At 43.2% G+C, this 26,119-nt stretch overlaps 2 protein-coding genes across 2 annotated transcripts; one reads left to right on the top strand and one right to left on the bottom strand.

The window, feature by feature from the left end:
• Positions 1 to 18,045: 18,045 nt before the first annotated feature.
• On the bottom strand, positions 18,046 to 20,799 carry LOC111910758 (thylakoid lumenal 29 kDa protein, chloroplastic). Its single transcript, XM_023906578.3, has 11 exons — positions 20,618 to 20,799; positions 20,438 to 20,536; positions 20,039 to 20,135; positions 19,815 to 19,849; positions 19,611 to 19,676; positions 19,476 to 19,516; positions 19,194 to 19,324; positions 18,974 to 19,080; positions 18,740 to 18,877; positions 18,516 to 18,650; positions 18,046 to 18,388 (listed from the first exon to the last, which is right to left on the bottom strand). Exons 1-11 carry the CDS (start codon positions 20,708 to 20,710, stop codon positions 18,278 to 18,280), a joined length of 1,053 nt encoding a protein of 350 aa, XP_023762346.1. The 5' UTR covers positions 20,711 to 20,799; the 3' UTR covers positions 18,046 to 18,277.
• A 2,822-nt stretch (positions 20,800 to 23,621) lies between these two features.
• LOC111910759 (histone H3.3) lies at positions 23,622 to 25,380 on the top strand. The gene is made up of 5 exons (XM_023906579.3): positions 23,622 to 23,750; positions 24,452 to 24,523; positions 24,672 to 24,748; positions 24,834 to 24,924; positions 25,024 to 25,380. Exons 2-5 carry the CDS (start codon positions 24,452 to 24,454, stop codon positions 25,192 to 25,194), a joined length of 411 nt encoding a protein of 136 aa, XP_023762347.1. The 5' UTR covers positions 23,622 to 23,750; the 3' UTR covers positions 25,195 to 25,380.
• The last annotated feature ends 739 nt before the right edge of the window (positions 25,381 to 26,119 follow it).

The following is a 26,119-nucleotide window of genomic DNA, read 5'->3' as shown; positions in this document are numbered from 1 at the left end:
CAGGGAGCGTCTTGGTTCTCCAAGATCGATCTACGCTCCGGATATCATCAGATGCGAGTTAGAGATGAGGATGTACCGAAGACTGCTTTCAGGACCAGGTATGGTCATTACGAGTTTGTGGTGATGCCATTTGGGCTCACCAATGCTCCAGCAGCGTTCATGGATCTCATGAACCGCGTGTGTAGGCCGATGCTGGATCGGTCAGTGATAGTGTTCATAGATGACATCTTGGTATATTCCAAGACGCAGGAGTAGCACGAGGAGCACCTGCGGGAGGTGCTGGAGGTTTTGAGGAGGGAGAGACTTTTCGCAAAGTTCTCCAAATGTGAGTTCTGGTTGCGCGAGGTGCAGTTCCTTGGTCACCTCGTCAACCAGAAGGGTATTCTGGTAGATCCGGCCAAGATAGAGGCCGTGATGCAGTGGGAGGTCCCGAAGTCTCCATCTGAGATTCGGAGCTTCCTAGGGTTGGCAGGGTATTATCGGAGATTTATTCAGGATTTCTCCAAGATAGCAGTGCCGCTCACCCGACTGACCAAGAAGTCAGTGGTATTTCGTTGGGGTCCGGAGCAGCAGACAGCATTCGAGACCCTCAGGCAGAGATTGTGCGAGGCTCCGATCCTTACCTTGCCAGAGGGAGTAGAGGACTTTGTAGTCTATTGTGATGCCTCGATCACAGGTTTGGGAGCAGTTTTGATGCAGCGAGGCCATGTGATAGCTTATGCCTCGAGACAGTTGAAGCCTCACGAGGCTAATTATCCTACCCATGATTTGGAGCTGGGGGCAGTTGTGTTTGCCCTCAAGATTTGGAGGCATTACCTTTATGGGGTCCGTTGTACTATTTACACGGATCACAAGAGTTTGAGGTACCTTATGGATCAGCCGAGTCTGAACATGAGGCAGATAAGGTGGTTGGATGTGCTAAAGGATTACGACTGTGAGATCCTTTACCATCCAGGGAAGGCCAACGTGGTGGCCGATGCCCTGAGCCGCAAAGTGTCGGCGGCCCCTATCAGAGATCTATGTTTGAGGATGACAGTGATCACTCCGTTGTTAGAGCGGATCAAGGAGGCTCAGGTGGAGGGTCTCAAGGAGGAAAGACAGAAGTGTGAGAGGATCGTGGGCCGAGTAGCCTCGTTTAATTATGATAGTCGTGGTTTGCTGACGCTTCACGGGAGAGTGTGGGTACCGTACTGGGGTGGAGTACGGCAAGTGTTATTGGATGAGCCTCATAAGTCTCGGTTTTCTATCCACCCAGGGGCGACGAAGATGTATCGAGATCTTCGACTTGATTATTGGTGGCCCTGTATGAAGCGGGACGTCGCCTGGTACGTCGAGAGATGCCTGACCTGCCGAAAGGTCAAGGCGGAGCACCAGAGACCTCACGGCAGAATGCAGCCGTTAGACATTCCTGTGTGGAAATGGGAGGACATCACCATGGATTTTGTCACCAAGCTCCCCAGGACCGCACGAGGAGTGGATTCGATATGGGTAGTAGTGGATCGGTTGACGAAGAGTGCCCATTTTATCCCGATCCAAGAGAGTATATCAGCGGAGAAGTTAGCCGATATCTATGTGCGAGAGATTGTGGCACGTCATGGAGTGCCGATATCGGTGGTGTCTGACCGAGATGTCCGTTTCACATCCAGGTTCTGGAAGCGGTTCCACGACGAGATGGGTACTCGTCTCCATTTCAGCACCGCTTTCCACCCTCAGACAGACGGGCAGAGCGAGAGGACAATTCAGACTCTCGAGGATATGCTTAGGGCATGTGTCCTAGATTTCGGTGGCAGTTGGGATACGTATCTTCCGTTAGTGGAATTCTCGTATAACAACAGTTATCATGCGAGCATTGACCGACCACCCTTTGAGATGCTGTATGGGAGGAAGTGTAGGACCCCGATTTGTTGGGGCGAGGTCGGTCAGCGGGTCATCGGGAGCACGGAGGTGGTGCTCAAGACGACTGAGTTGATCCAGCAGGTCCGTAGTAGACTGCAGACTGCTCAGAGTCGGCAGAAGAGCTACGCCGATAGGAGGCGTTTGGACTTGGAGTTCCAGGTGGGGGATATGGTCCTTCTGAAAGTCTCACCTTGGAAGGGTGTCATCAGGTTCCGGAAGAGGGGCAAGTTGGGCCCCAGATTTATTGGTCCTTTCAGGGTTTTGGCCCGGGTGGGTCGGGTTGCTTATCGGTTAGATCTCCCTGAGGAGCTTAGTCAGATCCACAACACTTTCCATGTGTCTCAGTTGAGGAAGTGTTTGGTGGATGAATCAGCAGTCGTTCCCTAGAGGATATTCAGGTTGATAGTAGCCTGACTTATATTGAGAGGCCGGTCGCGATTCTGGACCGGAAGACCAAGACCTTGAGGAACAAGGTAATTCAGTTAGTGAAGGTGCAATGGCAGCACCGGAAGGGGTCTGAGTGGACGTGGGAGGCTGAGGAGGAGATGAGAGAGCACTACCCAGAGATATTTGCAGATTCAGCCGAAGCAGACTTCGAGGACGAAGTCTGAGATAAGTGGGGGAGAATTGTAACGACCCGTTCCCGTTATGATATTCCCTTGGTATTTATTTTGGAAGTTTTACAAGAGGAACTCGGCGAGTTCATAGCCTGACTCGCCGAGTAGGGTCGGGATTTCGAGCACGTGTTAGCTGGCGACTCGGCGAGTCCATATTCCGGACTCGGCGAGTCTGTCCGTCTGGGAGAAACCCTAAACCCCCGGGTTGCCCACTATTTAAGCCACCTTATAGCACCCAATCTCGCCTCCTTCACCCTCTAAAGTTGTGAGAAAACCCTAATTCGTTCTTGAGTGTTTTAAGTGATCTTGTGTGCATTTTGTGAAGGATTGAAGAAGGAGAAGAAGAAAGGAGCAAGGAGAAGAATTGTAGAGCGAAGATCCAAGGGAAAGCAAGAGTTCTTTGAGGTATTCTTCGGATCTCCTTCCCTTTTATGCTTTAAAATCCCCTTTAGATCTAGTTGATGCTTTTCTCAAGCCTTATGTTGATATGGAAGCCATTTTATGTCGAGATATCCTTAGATCTGTTCATTTAGGGGTTGTAGAGCCCAAATCTATTGTCTTTATGGAGCCATTGTGCATCATAACCCTAGATCTACCCTTTTAAGTGCCTTTTTAGCCTTTATTCCCTTGTTCATGTGTTTGTACACGTAAAGTTGGAAACTTTACGTGGTAAATCAGCTTATTGGACCTAGATCTATCATTTGTATGTATTGGATTCGAGCAGAATCGAGTGTAGAATAGCTGCATGGCGGTGACTCGGCGAGTCGGAAGAACGACTCGGCGAGTCGAGTCGCGAGTCCCTGATTTCTTCCTTTTGAGCGATGTCGAGTAGGCCCAGTGAGTTGTGGAGTGGACTCAACGAGTTGAGGGTAGACTCAGTAATGGAGGGACTCAGCGAGTTGTTCATACAACTCGACGAGTCCAAGGCAATCTTCTTATGCTCAAGAACAACTCGTCGAGTTGTTCATATGACTCGGCGAGCCGGATGAAGATTGTCTGAATTCTTGGATCGAATGAGTACTCGTCGAGTCGATGTCATACTCGACGAATAGCAGCGAGTAGGGTCGAGGAGTGAGGATAGGGACTCGGCGAGTTGGCGGCCCAACTCGGCGAGTCAGGTCAACCGTGGGTTGACTTTGACCGAGAGTTGACTTTGACCAAGGGTAAAAGAGTCATTTTACCCAGTGCAGTGTTTAGCATTTGATTGAGTGTGTTTATGGACTTGTAGCTGGGGAGGTACCGGAGCAGCAACAGTTAGCCCTCAGAACTATTCACTCAGCAGCCAGTTCACGAGGTGAGTTCCCTTTTAGTAGGAACGGGTCTAAGGCCACAATGTCGGCCCGTTTAGCTAGCAGTAGTATCCGGATTTTTATCCGATGCAGTAGTTAGCGTGTTTGATGCCTTCGTGGCTCAGACAGGATTATGTGTGTTCATGATAAGTGATACGTTTATGTTATGATCAGTCAGCTTCGGACTTCGGTCCGATGTTAGCTTCGGACTTCGGTTCGATGTAGGGGACAAGGTCCCAGACAGCTTCGGACTTCGGTCCGATGTCAGCTTCGGACTTCGGTTCGATGTAGGGGACAAGGTCCCAGTCAGCTTCGGACTTCGGTCCGATGTCAGCTTCGGTCTCCGGTTCGATGTAGGGGACAAGGTCCCAGTCAGTCAGCTTCGGACTTCGGTCCGATGGAGGGGGCAAGGCCCCAGTATGTGCTTGATATATTATTGTATGGGATGTGGTAATTTAGGGGAGCTCACTAAGCTTCGTGCTTACAGTTTCAGTTTTGGTTTCAGGTACTTCCGCCAGTAGAGGGAAGAGCTCGGGATGATGGCATCGCACACACCACAGCTTCAGCTTTTATCCTGGGAGTCGATTTAGTTCTTGATACTTATATGACATTGTAACGACCCAATTTTTACGTCCGAAAATTTTATTTCAAAATATTACTTTAGAAAACATTAATAAATAAAAACATTGTCTAAATAAAAGAAACGTTGTTTGTTCACACCATAACACATTGCAATCATGTTCTAAAAAGCCACACCATACATCCCATCGAAATATCAGAGTACAATCCCAGTAAGTCTCATAAATGCGGAAACCGAAGAGAGTGTGTATGACGTGCCGCTACCGCGCCGGCTCCTTCCCCTTCGATGCAGAGGTACCTGAAAACAAAACTGTAAACGTAAGCACAAAGCTTAGTGAGTTCCCCCAACGTACCACATACCATACTAACACATAACATATATACTGCCAGACTATTCTGGGGTGCCTGACTACCCGGTACGGCCATTCTGGGGTGCCGACCTACCCGTGTCAAGCCATTCTGGGGTGCTGACCTACCCATACGGCCATTCTGGGGTGCCGTCTACCCATCGGTCCTGACAACCGATCCTCGGGGACTATTTCACCCCTACTACTATGATCACATATAACATAACAAGCCAGCATGCAAACATATCATCACATACTGTCAGACGTATCTGGGGCGTCTGACTACCCTTCGGTCCCAACAACCGAACTTTACTACTATCACAGACGACGTATCATGCTAGCATATAACATATCAGGTAATGGCAAACTTAGATGATATCACAAAGACAATCATCTACCATACATCTCCTACTGGTGGGTCGGCATTGTGGCCTTAGACCCACCTCTACTGGAAGGTAACTCACCTCAACGTAGCTGCTGAACTGATCGGGAACTAACTGACTGCTGCTGCTCCGGGAGTCCTCCGGCTGCAATTTCCACAATATACCCAATCAAACACTGCTCACTGTCCTTTAGGTAAAATGACCATTTTACCCCTGGATTAACTCTAAGCCAAAGCTGGAGTCAACTTTCAGTTGACCCGACTCGCCGAGTGGATCACCACTCGCCGAGTCCCTAGCAAACCAATGTCCTGGGTCCCTGGTTCTACTCGTCGAGTCGGGCTATGACTCGACGAGTTCACCTTCTATCTGCCAATTCAACACCTTCATCCTACTCGCCGAGTTGTATGAACAACTCGTCGAGTTCATCTTCATCCGATGAACACTTTATGCTAAGACTCGCCGAGTTGTATGAACAACTCGCCGAGTCTGTTCTTGAGCTATGAAGATTGCCTTGGACTCGCCGAGTCAGGGCATTGACTCGCCGAGTCCTATCATGGGTGAGTTCAGCTCCCAACTCACCGAGTCACCCCCAGTGACTCAAGGCTCAACTCGACACATGAAGAAGGGACCAATTCGGTGACTCGCGACCAGACTCGCCGAGTCACCTATGCGACTCGCCGAGTCGCCTCCATGCACTCCTTAAATATACCAATTTGCTCGGTTCCAGACCATGCCATTCATAGATCTGGACTTCTAGGACACGAATCACACGTAAAGTTTCCAACTTTACGTGTGGATATTCACCAATATGGATTATAAGGCTCAAAATGTCTCAAAATGGTAGATCTAGGGCTAACAAGCCTTATGAGGCCAAAAAGCTAACAGATCTGAGCTCCTGGAGCTCAATCTTACATAGATCCAAAGGCCAAACGCCTTATTACAACATATAATGAACATGCAAACTTGGGGATTTGACCAAGAAGGACCCAAATGAAGTTTTAAGCATAGAATCAAGGGGAAAACGGGTTATACCTCAAGGGAAATGTTGAAATGACACAAAGATGGCTGATCTCCTTCTCCTCTTCTTGATCTACTCCTCTTACTCTTCAAAACCTTCAAGAACACACCAAGAATACTTCAAACTCTCAAGGAAACAAGGGAAAACGATGTAGGGGGAGTTCTGGGGGTGAATGGGGACGAGTTGGGGCGGAATGAGAGTTTAAATAGGGTGCAAACCCTTGAAACTTAGGGTTTCATCCCGCAGCGGTGACTCGCCGAGTCCAGGATATGGACTCGTCGAGTCGCCTACTTAAAACGCGTCCTGAGTCTCGTCCCTACTCGGCGAGTCGGACCCTATGACTCGCCGAGTCCAAGGCTAAATTAGGGCAATGCTCAAATAAAATTCACATACCGGAAACCAGGTGCTACAAATCTCCCCCACTTATTTTAGACTTCGTCCTCGAAGTCTGCTGCCTGATCCTGAAACATCTCGGGGTAGTGCTCCATCATCTCGTCTACCGGCTCCCAAGTCCACTCTGAACCCTTTCGGTGCTGCCATTGCACCTTCACTAGCTCCACCCTCTTGTTCCTTAAATCCTTCGACTTCCTGTCGAGGATTGCGACTGGGCGCTCGATGTAGTTCAGGCTGTCATCAACCTGAATATCCTCCAAAGGTACTACTGCAGAATCGTCCACTAGGCACTTCCGCAACTGCGAAACATGGAAAGTGCTGTGGATCTGGCTAAGCTCGGCTGGCAGATCCAGCCTATATGCTACCTTGCCCACCCGGGCTAAAACCCTGAACGGTCCGATGAATCGCGGGCCCAACTTGCCCCGCTTCCTGAATCGGATGACGCCTTTCCACGGTGACACCTTCAGGAGGACCATATCCCCGACCTGGAACTCTAAATCGGATCGACGCTTGTCGGCATAACTTTTCTGTCGACTCTGAGCAGTCTGAAGCCTGCTCCGGACCTGCTGTATCCTCTCAGTCGTCTTGAGCACCACTTCGGTGCTCCCTATAATTCTCTGGCCAACCTCACCCCAGCATATCGGGGTCCTACACCTCCGTCCGTACAACATCTCGAAGGGAGGGCGGTCGATACTCGCGTGATAGCTGTTGTTGTAGGAGAACTCAGCCAAAGGAAGATAGGTATCCCAGCTACCACCGAAATCCAGAACACACGCCCGCAACATGTCCTCCAAAGTCTGGATGGTCCGCTCACTCTGTCCATCTGTCTGCGGGTGAAAGGCGGTGCTGAAATGCAGACGAGTGCCCAACTCGTCATGGAATCTCTTCCAAAACCTAGAAGTAAAACGCACATCCCTGTCCGAGATCACCGATACCGGCACCCCATGCCGTGCCACAATCTCCCTGATATAGATGTCGGCCAATTTCTCGGCCGATATGCTCTCCGGAATCGGAATGAAGTGAGCACTCTTGGTCAATCTATCCACGATGACCCAAATCGAATCCACTCCACGTGCGGTCCTGGGAAGCTTTGTGATAAAATCCATCGTGATATCTTCCCACTTCCACAGTGGAATGTCCAACGGCTGCATCTTGCCATGCGGCCTCTGATGTTCGGCCTTGACCTTCCTGCAGGTCAAGCACCGCTCGACGTACCATGCCACATCCCGCTTCATGCAGGGCCACCAATAGTCTAGACGAAGATCCCTATACATCTTCGTCACCCCGGGATGAATGGAGAATCGGGACTTGTGCGCCTCCTCCATCAAAATCTGGCGCACGCCCCCGTGATACGGCACCCACACTCTACGGTGTAGTGTCAATAACCCTCGGCTATCATAATCGAAGGAGGAAACCTGACCTACTACGCGCTCGCTCTTCCGATGCTCCTCCTTGATAGCCTCCTGTTGAGCTTCCCGAATCTGCTCCAACAGGGGAGTCACCACAGTCATCCTCAAACAGGCGTCCCTGATCGGCGCTGCTTTGCGGCTAAGCGCATCGGCCACCACATTGGCCTTTCCCGGGTGGTAAAGGATCTCGCAATCATAATCCTTCACCACATCCAACCACCGACGCTGCCTCATGTTCAGATTCGGCTGGTCCATGAGGTACCTCAAGCTCTTGTGGTCCGTGTAGATGGTACACCGAACCCCATAGAGGTAATGTCGCCAAATCTTGAGGGCAAATACCACCGCCCCCAACTCCAAATCGTGCGTCGGGTAGTTCGCCTCGTGAGGCTTGAGCTGCCTCGAAGCGTAGGCAATGACATGCCCCCTTTGCATCAACACCGCGCCCAACCCAGAAATGGACGCATCGCAATAAACCACGAAATCCTCTACGCCCTCTGGCAGGGTTAAGATCGGCGCCTCACACAATCTCTGTCTCAGCGTCTCAAATGCAGCCTGCTGCTCGGGTCCCCACCGAAAGACCACGGCTTTCTTCGTCAGCCGCGTCAGGGGCACGGCTATCTTGGAGAAATCCTGGATAAATCTCCGATAGTAGCCTGCCAATCCTAGGAAGCTCCGAATCTCAGATGGGGACTTCGGAACCTCCCACCTCATCACGGCCTCGACCTTGGCCGGATCGACCAGAATCCCGTTCTGGTTGACGAGGTGCCCCAGAAATTGCACCTCGCGCAACCAAAACTCACACTTGGAGAACTTGGCGTACAAGCTCTCCCTCCTCAGGGTCTCTAACACCTCTCTCAGATGCTCCTCATGATCCTCCCGGGTCTTGGAATAAACCAAGATATCATCGATAAAGACTATCACAGACCGGTCCAGCATCGGTCTGCATACACGGTTCATGAGGTCCATGAACGCGGCAGGAGCATTGGTGAGCCCAAACGGCATCACCACAAACTCGTAATGGCCATAGCGCGTCCGAAACGCGGTCTTCTGCATATCCTCCTCCCTGACCCTCATCTGATGATAACCTGAACGCAAATCAATCTTGGAAAACCAAGATGCGCCCTGAAGCTGGTCAAAGAGGTCATCAATCCTCGGAAGCGGGTAACGGTTCTTCACCGTTACCTTGTTCAGCTCCCGATAATCTATACACATCCGATGCGACCCATCCTTCTTTTTCACAAACAGAATCGGGGCTCCCCAGGGCGAACTGCTTGGCCGAATAAATCCCTTGTCCAGCAGCTCCTGCAGCTGCATAGACAACTCCTGCATCTCGGGAGGAGCCAACCGATACGGTGCTTTGGCTATCGGAGCCGCACCGGGAACGAGGTCAATCCTGAACTCCACCTGTCGCTCCGGAGGTATCCCAGGTAGTTCCTCCGGAAAAACATCAGCAAAATCTCGAACTACCGGGACCTCGCTCACGGTCGCCTTACCCGCCTCCCGGGTGTCCATCACGTACGCGACATAACCCGCGCATCCCTGCTGAAGGTAGCGCCTAGCCCTCGCTGCTGAACATATAGTGGGTCCACACTGCGGCCGCTCTCCATGAATCTCTAACTCTCCCCCGCTTGGGGTCTTGACTCGCACAAGCTGCTGTGCGCAATCTATCACTGCCCCATTAGGGCTCAACCAATCTATACCAATAATCACCTTGTTCCCACGCAATGGAATGGGAACCAAGTCTACCAGGTAACACTCCTCAAACAGTCGCAGGACACAATCTCGAAACACCATCGATGCTCGCACCGATCGATCATCGGCAATCTCTACCTCTAACGGGCAATCTAACTCGCCTGAAGTCTCATGAAATCTCTTGCTAAGAGCAAGAGAAACGAACGATCGGGATGCACCCGAGTCGAACAATACCTGAACCGGGATGCCGTTCACATGGAACGATCCTAATACACATATACACACACGGAGCACATATCAACATCATAACAACGTAAAATAAAAGATAGAAGGAAGGAATCATACCCGTCACCACATCGGGCGCGGCGCGTGCCTCCTCGGCAGTCAACTGAAATGCCCGACTCCTCACCACTGGAGCCTCTGCCTTGCCCTGACGGCCATCCGTGATCCGCAGGGTCGCTGGAGCTGGCGCCTTCACTGGCGCTGAAGCTGTCAACATGGGGCAATTGGCCTTCTTGTGGCCCCTCTGGTTGCAGTGGAAACACAGCAACTCCGATGTCTGAATAACGGTCGCAGGAGCAGTGCAATCTCTGCTGATATGCCCAACCTTGCCGCACTTGTAGCAGCCTGACGAACCCATCCTGCACGCCCCCTCGTGCGGCCTGCCGCACCTCCTGCAGCGGCTCGGTCCCGACTGGCCTTTCGGCCTCCCATCTGATCCCTTGGGCTTCTTCCCCGAAGCCCCCGATGACTGACCATCCTCAAGTTTCCGTTTCCGGATGTGCTCCAAATCTATCTCTCTCTCCCTAGCCCTGGCAATCATGGAGTCCAGGGTAGGGCAAGCCGAAAAACTAACATGCTCCCGAATGTCAGCTCGAAGCATATCATGGTAACGAGTCCTCCTCATATCCTCGTCACCTGCATACTGGGGCACCAATAAAGCCCTCTCCCGAAACTTGGCGGTGATCTCCGCCACGGTCTCTGTCGTCTGCCTCATGTCTAAGAACTCCCTGGCCAGCTGCTGAAGCTCGACCGTCGGCGCATACTCTGCCCTGAACCTAGCCACAAAGTCCGACCAGGTCATTGCCTCGATAGCCGAGGCTCCCATCGAGTCACCCACTGACTCCCACCAATCTCGGGCCCGGTCCCGTAAACACCCTGCTGCGTACCTTACCTTCGACCCCTCGGGGCAGAAGTTGATCAGCTGGGCAGACTCGATATCCGCAATCCACCGCCTGGCGACAATGGGGTCCTTCACCCCATGGAAATCCGGCGCACCACTGCTCCTGAAGTCCTTGAAGGACAGTGTGCGAGATCCTGACTGGCTAGAGGCCAAGTCGCTCCTGAATGCCCGTAGGCGATCCTCCATCATCTCCACGATCCCTTCCTTGATCGACCCAAAGATGATGGGGGTCGACTCAAGGATGCCCCTAGTGATCTCTGACGTGATGAACTCACGTAGCCTCTCCTCAATCGGCTCGGTGCCAGATCCCGAACCTGACCCCTCTCCTGACCCGCCATCTGTCGGTCTCGGTCGAAGTACCACCATTCTGCAAAACATCAATAATAATCATTAGTGGTACTGCTACTTTCTGAGGGATCTCAACTACTTACAGGTTCCTTGGTCTCGTCTTGGCCTTCCTCGGCTCGGGTACGGATCCTCTACTTTCAGTAGTACGGGCCCATACTACCTTCCACATCTATCCGTACCTTCTCCGAGGAATTCCTCGACTCCACCAACTCCCCTCTACTACTGCTACTAATCTCTGCTGCTCTCATCCTAGGCTTGCCCTAGGTAACTTCTGACTCTACTCAAACCAGTCCTCAGCTGCTGAAGGCCTCATTGTAATGCCAATTAGCCACCACCTGAATACCATCACATGTAATGAGGCTCGGATAATCCTTCGAGTAAAAGTCTCGTCCCTACAACGGTTGGACTCAAACGAGAGCTGCGCAGTAGGGCCAAATCCAGCACTCTGAGATTATTCAACCCTGCTCACATGTGATGTGACGTTTTCACCTAATGGCTAACTCCCACCACTCAGAGTCCCACAAAGCACAAAGCAAGCAGCATTCGGACAAGGGGAAAAATCTAACCACAACATACTCAAACAATCATATCCACAAAGCAAGAATCTGAACTAGCATGCAACACAAACTCATAAACTCAGGCATAACCTAAACAGGCCATCCTACTACTGTCTAATCAGCACTATCATGCAGCTAAAAAGCACAAATAACAGGCACATAAGGCATCACTCCTAGATCCTTAGCCTATTCTAGCATGCAATATTCACAAAGCTGATAAACATAACATAAACTTGTATGGGTACTATGGGGAATACTTACTTGAGCTCGGCCGGTCGCGCACGTCACACACTTTACTCTTTCTCGTGACTCTTTTCCGGGTTTTAAAGAATAATTTCTTTTGAAAAAATCTTTCAATCCCTCGGTTTGAGTCCGAACACTCCCGAAGGCGTGTCCGAATCCCTCAAACCAGGGCTCTGATACCAACTTGTAACGACCCAATTTTTACGTCCGAAAATTTTATTTCAAAATATTACTTTAGAAAACATTAATAAATAAAAACATTGTCTAAATAAAAGAAACGTTGTTTGTTCACACCATAACACATTGCAATCATGTTCTAAAAAGCCACACCATACATCCCATCGAAATATCAGAGTACAATCCCAGTAAGTCTCATAAATGCGGAAACCGAAGAGAGTGTGTATGACGTGCCGCTACCGCGCCGGCTCCTTCCCCTTCGATGCAGAGGTACCTGAAAACAAAACTGTAAACGTAAGCACAAAGCTTAGTGAGTTCCCCCAACGTACCACATACCATACTAACACATAACATATATACTGCCAGGCTATTCTGGGGTGCCTGACTACCCGGTACGGCCATTCTGGGGTGCCGACCTACCCGTGTCAAGCCATTCTGGGGTGCTGACCTACCCATACGGCCATTCTGGGGTGCCGTCTACCCATCGGTCCTGACAACCGATCCTCGGGGACTATTTCACCCCTACTACTATGATCACATATAACATAACAAGCCAGCATGCAAACATATCATCACATACTGTCAGACGTATCTGGGGCGTCTGACTACCCTTCGGTCCCAACAACCGAACTTTACTACTATCACAGACGACGTATCATGCTAGCATATAACATATCAGGTAATGGCAAACTTAGATGATATCACAAAGACAATCATCTACCATACATCTCCTACTGGTGGGTCGGCATTGTGGCCTTAGACCCACCTCTACTGGAAGGTAACTCACCTCAACGTAGCTGCTGAACTGATCGGGAACTAACTGACTGCTGCTGCTCCGGGAGTCCTCCGGCTGCAATTTCCACAATATACCCAATCAAACACTGCTCACTGTCCTTTAGGTAAAATGACCATTTTACCCCTGGATTAACTCTAAGCCAAAGCTGGAGTCAACTTTCAGTTGACCCGACTCGCCGAGTGGATCACCACTCGCCGAGTCCCTAGCAAACCAATGTCCTGGGTCCCTGGTTCTACTCGTCGAGTCGGGCTATGACTCGACGAGTTCACCTTCTATCTGCCAATTCAACACCTTCATCCTACTCGCCGAGTTGTATGAACAACTCGTCGAGTTCATCTTCATCCGATGAACACTTTATGCTAAGACTCGCCGAGTTGTATGAACAACTCGCCGAGTCTGTTCTTGAGCTATGAAGATTGCCTTGGACTCGCCGAGTCAGGGCATTGACTCGCCGAGTCCTATCATGGGTGAGTTCAGCTCCCAACTCACCGAGTCACCCCCAGTGACTCAAGGCTCAACTCGACACATGAAGAAGGGACCAATTCGGTGACTCGCGACCAGACTCGTCGAGTCACCTATGCGACTCGCCGAGTCGCCTCCATGCACTCCTTAAATATACCAATTTGCTCGGTTCCAGACCATGCCATTCATAGATCTGGACTTCTAGGACACGAATCACACGTAAAGTTTCCAACTTTACGTGTGGATATTCACCAATATGGATTATAAGGCTCAAAATGTCTCAAAATGGTAGATCTAGGGCTAACAAGCCTTATGAGGCCAAAAAGCTAACAGATCTGAGCTCCTGGAGCTCAATCTTACATAGATCCAAAGGCCAAACGCCTTATTACAACATATAATGAACATGCAAACTTGGGGATTTGACCAAGAAGGACCCAAATGAAGTTTTAAGCATAGAATCAAGGGGAAAACGGGTTATACCTCAAGGGAAATGTTGAAATGACACAAAGATGGCTGATCTCCTTCTCCTCTTCTTGATCTACTCCTCTTACTCTTCAAAACCTTCAAGAACACACCAAGAATACTTCAAACTCTCAAGGAAACAAGGGAAAACGATGTAGGGGGAGTTCTGGGGGTGAATGGGGACGAGTTGGGGCGGAATGAGAGTTTAAATAGGGTGCAAACCCTTGAAACTTAGGGTTTCATCCCGCAGCGGTGACTCGCCGAGTCCAGGATATGGACTCGTCGAGTCGCCTACTTAAAACGCGTCCTGAGTCTCGTCCCTACTCGGCGAGTCGGACCCTATGACTCGCCGAGTCCAAGGCTAAATTAGGGCAATGCTCAAATAAAATTCACATACCGGAAACCAGGTGCTACAGACATGGACATGAAACAGTTTTCCGCACAGTGTTTTATTATTATTTTGAGATACATCATGTATGGTTTTATGATATGACACTCAGATTATGGTTTTTGGTTATGTTGAAAAATGAAATTTTTGGGTCGTATTTTCGAGTCGTTTCAAATATATTAATTAGAAATAGTATTATTGTAACATCCCGAATTTCAGGTGCGTCTCCTAAACCCTTCTCTTTTTCCAACATTGTCAAGTTAAGCCCTTAAGTGATATATTTAGGCAAATGAGTACGCTGGGCATACTGAAGAGTACGATGCGCGTACTCTTTGGACGCGGACTCGCCTAGGTACGTTGGGCGTACCCAAGGTTACGCTGGGCGTAGCGGGCCCAAGTGCAAACCCTAATTTATGGCTTGTGCACTATAAAAGGAATGCTAAGGCCTTATCCTCAGCCACCATTTCAGAGAGTGAAACCCTAAGAGAGCATTTCCTTCGTCCTAAAGCTTGTGTGTGAGTGTCTTGAGCTAAAAGTGTCTTTGTGTGTTAGTGAAGAAGAAGGGAGGTGCTTGTGGAGGCTAAGGCTTGGAGTTCAAGCTTGGATCTGAGTTCTTCTGAGGGAGGAGCTTCACTTAGAGGTAAAAAGCTCAGAACTTTCCTCTTTATTTTGGTTTGGTGTTTTATGGTCCATTTCTAGGGTTTAAGTCCCAAAGGTGGAGACTTTATGTGCAAAAGGTGCTCCATGGACCTAGATCTATCCCATTTCAGTGTTATGTGTGTTGTTGATCCATAAAAATCCCATCTTGGTCGTCATTAGGAAGTCGTGTTGGAGTTATGGGCTTTAAAGCGTTTGGAAGTGGAATGATTTGAGTGTTGGTGACTCTCACAGCCATGCAAAGGCTTAAAGTCGCCAACTTTATGGATTAAGAGGCTTAGAGGTAGTCAGATCAGGGAGTTGGACGTGTGTCTTAACCGTTTAAGACCCCAAAAGCAAAGGAGCATGAAACTGGGACTTACGCAGGGCGTAATCCCAGTACGTGCAGCGTAGGGGGTCGCGTTCCCCGATTCTGTGAGGTTGTCGGGTACGCCCAGGGTACAGGTTTGGTACATGCAGTGTAACCTGGAGATTTGACTTTTGTTGACTTTTAGGGTTTGGTTAAAGTTTGGGTCTTTGAGCCATGAGAGGGGTAAAATGGTCTTTTACCCTTCTGAGAGTGCTAAGAGAGGGATCAGTCTAGCCTTGAGAGTTGCATTGATTAGAGTACTTATTCCGTGTGATTAGGCGGAGGCTAAACCAGATCTTTACCGAGTTCGAGATTTACCGAGCTACCCGAGGTGAGTCTTCTCACTATATACTTTACCTAGAGTGGTAATTAGAGTTATATGACAGAATATCTTGTATGCTATTTATGTGATTGTGATGCACTGCATTATTTCTATGTGATTCATGTCGTGTATGTAAACTTAGAACCGGAAGGTTCACAGAGTTAGGACCAGAAGGTCCATAGAGTTAGGACTGGAGGGTCCACAGAGTTATAGCCTTGAGTGGCTAATATGTGTTATATGTGGTATTTTGGGGAACTCACTAAGCCTTTGTGCTTACAGTGTTTGTGTTGTGTGTTTCAGGTACCAGTGAGGATCGTGGGAAGGCGCCGGCATGATCAGTACACACTATTGGAGTTTCATACATTTTGATCTTGGGATGTGATTTTATGGATTTGTTATGTGATACATTGAGAATTGAGAATCTTTATGAATGAAATTACATTTTTAAAAGTGAAAAATTGTTTTGAAATTTACGTTGTTACAATTATTTAATTAAGAATTAATCAGAAATTAACTAGAATTAATTTTGGGATTAATTAAAAGTACAAGGGTTAAAGTGTAATTGTTCAATAGTTGAACAAGAGAGGTTCCAGAACCTTCTTTGGAAGGGATGGACGGTTTTTAGGGTATTCCAGGACATCTGGAATATTCTTTACAGATAAATAAGAAGTTAGATACTTATCAATTTGAATTAATATTATTTTATTCAAATTAAGGTTATCTAGGGTTTCCAAGTTACACTATATAAAGGACCCTTGGCCTTGGATTTCCGGCCACTCCTCCTTTACAAAAGATAGCCGAAAATTCAATCATCCCCTTTCCTCTCTCTTAAGCCTTCTTGTTGTTAGGGTTGGGTGTGAAAGGCACGAGAAATCTGGTGCTAGTTTCCAAGCAACTACAAGAGGGATTGTTTGATTGCTTATTACAACAATCAAGAGGTATGTTTTCTTCTATGAATTTTGAAATCGCCTAGGTTTATAGGGTTCTTGTTGTTCAATAGAATGCTACTTCAATAGAGTTGTGAGTAGATCTAATAGGTTGCATGTACCCTTACGTATATAAGAATTTATCCGCGTTATTGTATGTAAAACCCATCAACGGGTGTGTTCATTACATAGCTACATTAGCAAACTTAAACAATACTCTTGATGACTCATGTGTTGACCCAATGTACTTGGGAGCATTATTCCATAATACTTACAAACAAACCATACATAGGATGAATGGAAGCAACACGTGGCCATAAACAGAGCCAAAAACGTTGTGAATTTGATGTGTCTTCTTCCACAATTGTCTGACTTCCAGAGTGAGCTCCTTCTGCTTCGGTCTTGTATTGGGATTGCTAAAATTTTCTTTGGGTTGAGGACGTGTCAACCCGTTCACATGGAGGAGGCGGCAATATTCTTTAACAATGGGTTGCGTGGGGCGATTGAGGAAATTGTGGTGGCCCTTTCTTTAGCAACATATAGTGGCGAATTGTTTCCTTACCCATTAGGTTTGGTGGTTTGGGTTTATACTCGGCAGTAGAGGCTACCTCATATGTTTTTGTTGCCTCAAGAGCCCAATCTTGGGTATTGCAAGACCACATCTTACGGGATAGAGACATATATGGTATGGATTCTGATTATGAGTATGCATTGGCTTGTCTTCGTAACAAGACCACATTGGCGACTTCCCTTTTTCGTAAAATTCTCCAAGATATGAAAGTGCATCTCGACATGACGGCTCGACACGAAGCGGTTTTCCTGTGCTTATGTGCACCACATGCTCAAGATTTTCTTCTAGCTATCCCTATAGATGGGCTTAGCCAACATGTCTCTTGTGGAGTACTGTACTATCCTCAAATATCGACTCATGATTCCAATATTCTGAGTTGATGAGATATGTCTGGTGTGTCGCAAGACATGTTTAGACTCTTTTGGAGAGCATGCAGTTCACTGTAAAGAACTCCCGGAGTTCAAATATAGGCACGAAATGGTTAGGGATGTTTTGTTTGACATATTTAAGCGTGTCGGGGTTTCCGCCAAGAAAGAGACACCTATAAATTTCTTGACTGACCTGGCAAAAGGAAGGTCAACCCTTAGACCGACTGAGATTTTTATTTTTGGATGGGTCGGAGGGAAAGACGCATATGTGGACCTTACAAGGGTATCTCCTCTCGTGGGCTTGAGTGCTAGGAGTTTCATGGCAGAACAGGCTGCTTTAAAAGCTGCTACATAGAAAATCAACGCGTGTTCATACCATTTGCATTTGATACGTTTAGTTTTCTCGCGTCAGATGCAGTAGAGCTTTTTAATAGAGTACAACGGATCATGCATAGCAATGTTATATCCCTAGATCTATAGATATAGTTTTTAAAATAATTAGTTTTACCATACAAAAAGGCTTAGCGGCGCAGCTTGTTGCCCATTTGTCATCTCAATTTCACTCGTTGTACGATGATAATTAAATTAATAAAAACTGAATAAACAAATCATCTTAAAAAAACTGATCATTCATGTTACTTGAAAAATCAAAACAGAAATACATAATGTATTTTACATCATTGTGGCAATATAAGTTTACAACTCATAAAATTCTATGTACGAATATGAAAGTATGAAAGTATAAAGAATAGTGTTACATGCACAAAACAGCAATGTATGTTATGCCGATAACAAAAACCGATTTTATTGCTCATTTCATGATACCATAATTCATATCAAACTTTTCACAACTTAAGTTTTTTGAAATCAATCTTCGGAACAGCATACGAATAAGCCTCATAATTGATGTTTTGACCCAAACCACTCATTTTCGTAAGAGCCGTAATCAAATCCACCTGTAAAAAAAAAAAAAATCAATGATTCCATTTCCACCGTATTTGATAATTTACCCATTTTTATAATAAATGATTTTTCGTTTTTCAAACTTATGCATTTTAATTTTAATATTTTGTGCTAATTAACCTCATAGTCGGTCTCTGAGACTGTCTCTCTGCTTCGTTGATATTTCTCAACCCATTTAACAACGTCTGGATCCGTTGCTAATTTAGCTTCCGTTGCTAATTGGTCAGGACCCAAGAATGCTGACATCACTGCTAGCTGTAATATAGTTTTTGTAATTAACACTTTTTTTTTTTAGTAAAAAAAAAAATCATCCTTTAAAAAGAATATAAAAAAAATTCACCCACCTGTCGAGGACCTAAACCAATGGCTATGAATTTGTCTTTCATTTCTTGAACACTTGCGGTTGCCCAATTGGGTACTCTTCCCTCAGGGTCGGGTTCTTGAGCATCTGACCTTCCAAAATTTCTATCGAATAATCCCCACTATAAAATTTAAAAATATATATTTTTTGAATAAAATAATACTAATAAAGAATAGATTAGATTTATTTATTTATAAATGTAGGGAAAAAGAAAAACCTGTCCGTTTGATCCGTAAGCTGAGTATAACAAGTTCCCTTTTTCTTCATTACCACCACATTTTCTAATGGCCGATGCCAAAAATGTTGATTTAACAGCACTTTGAGCTACATTAAATTCAAATCCCAAATTAAGTGTTGTTATTACTTAATCAAGACTTTATATTTTACAGTTTTGCCCTCGTTCATTTTTCCTAATAAACATCGGACAAACACCAAACCTGCTAATTGGATGAGATCGGAGTATGAAATTGGTCCACCTTTAGAGTAAGAATCGATCTCTTTTTTTGCTTCTTCCACCATTGATAAAGCAGCAGAAAGTCCTTTGTTTTCTGGTCTCTCAATCTCAGAGCTTCACACACACACAAAAATATATATATATATATATATATATATATATATATATATATATATATATATATATATATATATATATATATATATATATATATATAAATTCAAACATTTTAAGAGCTTTGTAACATGTGGAAGATGGGAAGTACCTGAAGCGTATGGATCCATTAGGGCCACCAGTTTTTGTAGGCTAAAAGCTTAACAATAACGAAATTAATTTTAACTAATAAAACAACTCTCACTAAGTAAGCTAAAGTGTAACAATTATATGTTATGATTCAGACCTTATCATATGTCATAGAATCATTAAGTGCTAATGTTAATAGGGGTGAAATCAGCTCTGGATTTGCCTGAAATTCAAATAACAATTCAGATTTCTCCAAAAAGGGAAATTCTAAAGGGTAAATTGCAGGAAATATCAATACGCAATGTGCTTACATTTCTTTATCTAAATATCTTATAACAGACATATAAACTGCATGGTTTACCTTAATGGCTTTATAGAGGGTCATCTTTATACTTGCTGCCAAATAAAAAAAGAAAAAGTTCAAGTTCAAGTATCTGTAAATATAATTACTAGTGTTTGTAAACTGTAATTCACATAAACTGATGTAGTTGATATGTAATTGTGACTTAGCATCCACATCAGCAAAGTTTAAAAAAAATCATATTATATAGCATGAGTTAAAATAAAAGCAATTGAAGAGCTTACATTGAAAGTCTGAACGTTGTCTTCTTTGTATCAAATCAGCAGCATTAGCTGTCTCAATGAATGGGCTCGAGATTGGGCTGCAGCTTGCCACCAATTCCTATGAAGAGAGAACAACTGGCGGAAACTCAATGATCACATCACTCAAATTCATCACAGAACTATAAGTTTTAAGTTTCTTCATATCTTAATTAACATCGTATTTTTCCCATTGTATTATTGTAGCTTTGAGTTATGAGATTAAGAAGGTTGGAATTACTTTTATGATTACTGTAGTTATTGCGTTAAGGTACATTGATTTTGTGTAATCAGTTGCTAAGATTATTAGAATTAGTGAAATCGAGGGTTGATCGATAATGGAAAGTAAAAACCGAAAGGGGAGTAAAAGAGAAGCATAATCACCATGCTAATGGCAGCCCCAAAGCAGTTAAGAACGTCCCTCCTTCGAACACCATTAATCTCATGGCTACCAGCATCGTCAATTTTACAACTAATGGTACCCTGTTCATGGAATTAACTCAGGAAACCATCATATCAACACACAATAATGAAAGTGATGATTATTCAAGTAAATGTACTTACAGAATGAATTGGGCATCTGGAGGAACTGTAGGAGGGTAATGGAGCTATTGGAAGCAAAGTTGGGACTGTTGAGAGGAAGGAAATCAACCCCATTGTTGCTGATTTCTTCTTCGAGCTCGTGGTCTGTTTGAATTTGAGATTATTATGCGCAATCCAAGTGGATGGGTGTGCGTGGATTTTATCCTATCCATCGGGAATTTTCTAGTCCTACCTCTGTGGCTCTGTGATCTTATTAGTGACATGTCCCGGATCATTAACAGAATTTATCCGACCCGAATCCACGTGGACCAATTTGTAATAAAAGTAAATTATTGAAATTACATTAACAATTTTATTTTATTTTTGCGACCGTCATTATGATAATTTTATTGTTGCGATTTCCAACCATGTTAAACAAATTTGATCTTATAAAAGTCAAACACACGTCTTTTTGAAATTAAATTTATTAATATTAAATTAAAGATAATAAAGATTTATAGTAGAGGTGTTATGATTTGGTACATCAAATATCTAAGTTTTTTGGATTATATAAAATAAAAATGGCATATTGTTTTTTTAACTGTTATTTGATAAGCTGTTTCCTACTATTAGAAATTATTTGTTATGCATAGAAACTAATTTACCATTTTACCATTGTTAGTTTGTTACAATCCTAAAAAGTTTATGGATCGAGACCTCATTTATTTTTCATGACAAGTGCATACACACATGTTAATTACTCTTTCACTTATGTCACTAAGTCATTTATGTATAGTATATAAACAAAATTTGCTACCCGTTCAAAAACAATTTATCGATTTAATATCACATAGGTTTATTCAAACATTTTTTTAAAACTTCATCTTAATATCATATAATTGATAAACACTTTCATAAAAAAATACATCGGTTGTTGTAAATAAGACGTATAGAATAGACCTACACATTAAAAAATATATATATATCTTTTGTGAAATTTGTAATTTACTCTATGGAAATTACATAATATAGTAACTTCCATTTTTTTATTGTAAACTGTAATACATAATGTTTTACTATTAATAACAATATACTTTTCTTTCTATAATAAACTAAAAACTTACAAAATGATAACATATACTAGTATGTATTTGTCTACATGATTAATTATATTAATTTAAAAAACAAGATTTTGATTCTGTTTTAATGTTAACAAATAACATATTAACATAAAATATTTATTTTATCATTTAACGCCTAAGAAATTAATTATCTATCAAAGTTATTTAAAATATTGAATAACTTTTATAGATTTTTATTATGTTTTAATGTTAATAATAACATATTAATACAAAATATTATATCAGAGGGTATACCATTCACGCCCTGGGCTCTTGGCCAAGTGACAAGGCCATTTTGAACGTGCAAACCACCCACATTGTTGTGCAACAATTGTTACGAGTCGTCGTAAACATCATGGCAGACCACACCCAATCACCTTTATTCTTCTTTTTGTTCTTTTTTTTTTCTCTTCTTGACAATGAGAGTATATCGGCCACCACATTGGTGGTTTTGTAGCGGTGTTGTTTGCCGACATGGAAGCTTTCCACGTCCTTTGACATGGATAGCATGGGGAAAATACCGAAAAGTTTTACATCTTTATAAGTTAGCCTTTATTTATCATTTTTTAAAGTGCCCCTCAAAATTGATTTTAGACCAACTGGTATACATATAACGAAGGCGAGTGTGGTCTAGCTGGCCACGAACCACAAATGTGAACATCATCTCAATGGTTAGTGATGACTAATGGTCATTATTAATTGTGGTGGGGAGGACGAACCATCAAAACCAATGAGCTTCTTTTTTTTCTCTCTCTCTCTAACTCTCTCTACCTCTCTCTATATTTTAAGTAATTAAAATTATATGTTTTTATATAATAATTAAAGAAATAAGACGGCTATAATGGTGGTATATTAACATTTTAGTGGTTGTGTGTGGTGATGAAGCGACACCCACCACATTAGTGGTTAGTGGTGGATACTCCGAATGACCTTACAAAATTGGTTTGTTTTAAAAAGAATTTCACAAATCTAAAATTACAATCCTATGTAAGGTCAAAATCGCGATTTGATCGTACTACGATCATAGGTAAGAAAAACAAGTTGGGTCGTATACGGATCACATTTGGAGTAGGGTCGAAGGATCATAGGTAGGATCATTGAATCAGGATCCGATTTGATCCTATCTTCCCTTTATTTATTTATTTATTTATTTTGAAAAAAAAATGAATTTACCATTTTATATCTTTTATCTTTTTACTAGTTGATCACTTATCATTTTGTGTTGTGGGCTATAACTAATGTTTTGAAGTTTTTATAACTTTTGAACAAAAAACTGGATATTTGAAATATTTTTATGTTTTAAAATAATAAATTAAAATTATGTTTTATTTTGTGGGATCTTAGAATCTCAATCCTGATTTTGCAAAATCAAAAACGATCTTACGTAAGATCCCGATCTTGATAACTTTAATCCTATGGATACTATTTTTTTTCAAGTTCACTAATTTTAAATTACATTTTTTATTTTTTTTTAATTATCATAGATTATATTTTTATTTATTTTAAATTGTAGGGATTTTTTTAAAAGATATTTAAAGCTAGCACTTAGAAATTTCTTTTTTATTTAAAGCTAGAACTTAGAATTTTTTTTAACGATTGACAAATTTCAGGTCGTAATTATTAGAAACTTCAAAGAAAAATCTAAATATAAGATAATCTATAAATCTACTGTAGTTTATTAAAATAATATGTTTTAAACAATATCTTTTTCGTCAGAAATTTTATAAAAGCAAACCACTACCAAAAGAGAAAAACACAGGGAAAAAAAACAAAAACTACAAAATATTGAAAGGGCAGTAATAATAACATTTAAAAAAAAAAAAAAAAAAAAAAAAAAAAAAAAAAAAAAAGAGGGGGCAAAAAGATCCAAAAATAAATACACACAATAATTCGTTTGGTTTCGTATTTAAAAAAGATCCAAACCCAATAATATTTCCGAATCGGGTCTATCCAGTCCCCTCCAAGGAAAAGCTCTATAAATACAAGGATCTTGCAGGGAATAGAGAAATTGTACCAAATATTGTGAAGCTTTTGGGGATAATAATTGGTGAAAGGTATGCATCTCTCTATATTTCTCGTATCATCTTCGATCTGCTTGTCTTACAAATTAGGGTTTAGGATATAACGATTTTCCATGTTTCTGTTTATTTCGCTCTTGTGTTTTGATTAGGGGTTCCCCAAATCTTTCCTTGATCAATTTTGATATTAGGCTGGTAATGGTTGGAGAAAGTAATTCGCGTGTGGACATATTGTTTAATTTAAGCTCGAATTAGTTTGCTTTGTGTAGTCGTACACCTTGTAAAACCCTAATTGAATTTATGTTGCTCATCCCCTTCGTTCCCAATTTTTCTGTGTTTGCATATACCTTTTGGGGGTGTTATCCTATGGAATGATTATAATGTAATTGTCAGCAGCTTGTAAAAGATTTTAAAAATCTTCAAATAGCCGAAATTGGGGCAAAATATGACGAACAGATTAATGGGTAAGGGGTGCTTGGATGTGCCTTTAAACATATTATTGCGACTTCAGTTTTTTTAGGGTTAGTTAAAGAATTTACTGTAATTTCGATTAGATGATTACTTAGGATCAAAAAATTCAGATTTCAAGAACAGAAATATGAAATTACCAAGCTATCATCACCTTCAATCAACCTATGCTCTTATTCTGATCTTGATTTTCTAGTGTATTTGGATTCTGATTTGATATGTAGTGCAAATCTTTATTGTCTTTTAAACAGCTATTTCAATTATTGTAGATGGCTCGTACTAAGCAAACTGCTCGTAAGTCTACTGGAGGAAAGGCCCCTAGGAAGCAACTCGCAACCAAGGTATCATTCTCTTTATTTTCCTAATCCACCCTTTTTTACCATTTGAAATTTCTACATTGTGGGTCCCAGTTGTTTGATGAGAATTGAGAAACAGAGATCTTAATTAGTTCTTAAACAAAGTTCTGATTTTGATGATGTGGCATGTTAGGCTGCTCGCAAGTCCGCTCCAACAACTGGAGGTGTGAAGAAGCCTCATCGATACAGACCTGGAACTGTTGCCCTTCGGTTTGTACCTTTTTAAGTTCATTTCACTCAATCTTATATACTGTTGATTGATGATGTTTTGATGGTATTAATTAATATGATGCAGTGAAATCCGTAAGTATCAGAAAAGTACTGAACTTTTAATCAGGAAACTGCCTTTCCAGAGGCTTGTTCGTGAGATTGCTCAGGATTTCAAGGTCGGTAGATCATATTGTATCATCACAAAACAATCTTAAAGATAATAAAATTGGTGGTGATTGATTCTTAAAGTGTGTTGCTATTTTTGGGATTTGCAGACAGATCTGCGTTTCCAAAGCCATGCAGTGCTGGCACTCCAAGAGGCAGCAGAAGCTTACCTTGTGGGGCTGTTTGAGGACACCAATCTGTGTGCAATTCATGCCAAGCGTGTTACCATCATGCCCAAAGACATTCAGCTTGCTAGGCGTATCAGAGGGGAGAGGGCTTGATTTGTCATCCCATTTATGTTTGTGTTGCTTAAATCTAAATCTAGATGTTATGTTATGTTTGATATTAAGCTTTCTAGTTTGTACCTCCTTAGTGCTAGTATCAAGTTCTATTGTTCTTGAGATTCATGTTGTTGGATGAGATTAATCGTTTGTTTAGTATTGTGGTGTTTATTGATTTTTCTATCATGTTCGTTTTTTTGTGTACAATAACTAAAATGTTGGTTATTAGGGCTTCAAGCAAAGCAAGGGGACATCTAAATGTGCATTTTCAAAGGGGTTATTGAGACCTTTAGGGTTTAGGGTTATGTCTATGGTACAATTTTAGCAAGGAGCAAAACAATGATGGAATAAAAGTGTGTGTTTTAGGCCCAAAATGAGAGTTTCAAGTAATTATGGTTTATGATGCAAGGAATGGGGTGGAGGATGACGTTGCACACAGTAGAAAGGTGATTGGTTAGAGTGGAGGGCAACAATAGGAGTTATGTGTGACAAGAAGGTATTATTGAAACTTAAGGGAAAATTTTATAGGGTGTTCATTAGGTAGGCTTTATTGTATGGATCTGAATGTTGGCCGATCAAGAAAGAACATTAAAAGAAGATAAAGGTTGTAGAAATGAGAATGTTGTGGTGGACATGTGGCAAGCCATTTGTTGGACATGATACCAAACACGAAAATTAGGAATTCTTGTGGTTTGGTGATAACAATTGTTAAGACAGTTGAGGCTACTATAGTGTCCGATGCGAGGAGATGTAGGTCGAGAAGGAAATGGAAAGATAATGTTAGATCAGACATAAAGAGGTTAAGACTTATTGACGACATGACATAATATAGGTGATTGGAGAGGCTTAGAATTTGGGTTATGGAGTATTATTGATGTAGCTTAGGTCATAGATTCCTCTTCTTTGTTTATGCCTCTTGGATACT

This window comes from Lactuca sativa, chromosome 1, assembly GCF_002870075.4.
Source record: "Lactuca sativa cultivar Salinas chromosome 1, Lsat_Salinas_v11, whole genome shotgun sequence".
Taxonomy (NCBI): Eukaryota; Viridiplantae; Streptophyta; class Magnoliopsida; order Asterales; family Asteraceae; genus Lactuca; species Lactuca sativa.
This window is presented reverse-complemented; position numbering and strand designations above follow the sequence as displayed.

Coding starts and splice junctions, on each gene's coding strand:
- LOC111910759 (XM_023906579.3), top strand. CDS start 24,452: ATGGCTCGTACTAAGCAAACTGCTCGTAAGTCTACTGGAGGAAAGGCC. Junction 24,524..24,671: donor GGAAGCAACTCGCAACCAAG/GTATCATTCTCT, acceptor GTGGCATGTTAG/GCTGCTCGCAAGTCCGCTCC. Junction 24,749..24,833: donor CCTGGAACTGTTGCCCTTCG/GTTTGTACCTTT, acceptor AATATGATGCAG/TGAAATCCGTAAGTATCAGA.
- LOC111910758 (XM_023906578.3), bottom strand. CDS start 20,710: ATGGGGTTGATTTCCTTCCTCTCAACAGTCCCAACTTTGCTTCCAATA. Junction 19,081..19,193: donor CGATCTCATCCAATTAGCAG/GTTTGGTGTTTG, acceptor AATTTAATGTAG/CTCAAAGTGCTGTTAAATCA. Junction 18,389..18,515: donor TCTCAGAGACCGACTATGAG/GTTAATTAGCAC, acceptor TTTTTTTTACAG/GTGGATTTGATTACGGCTCT.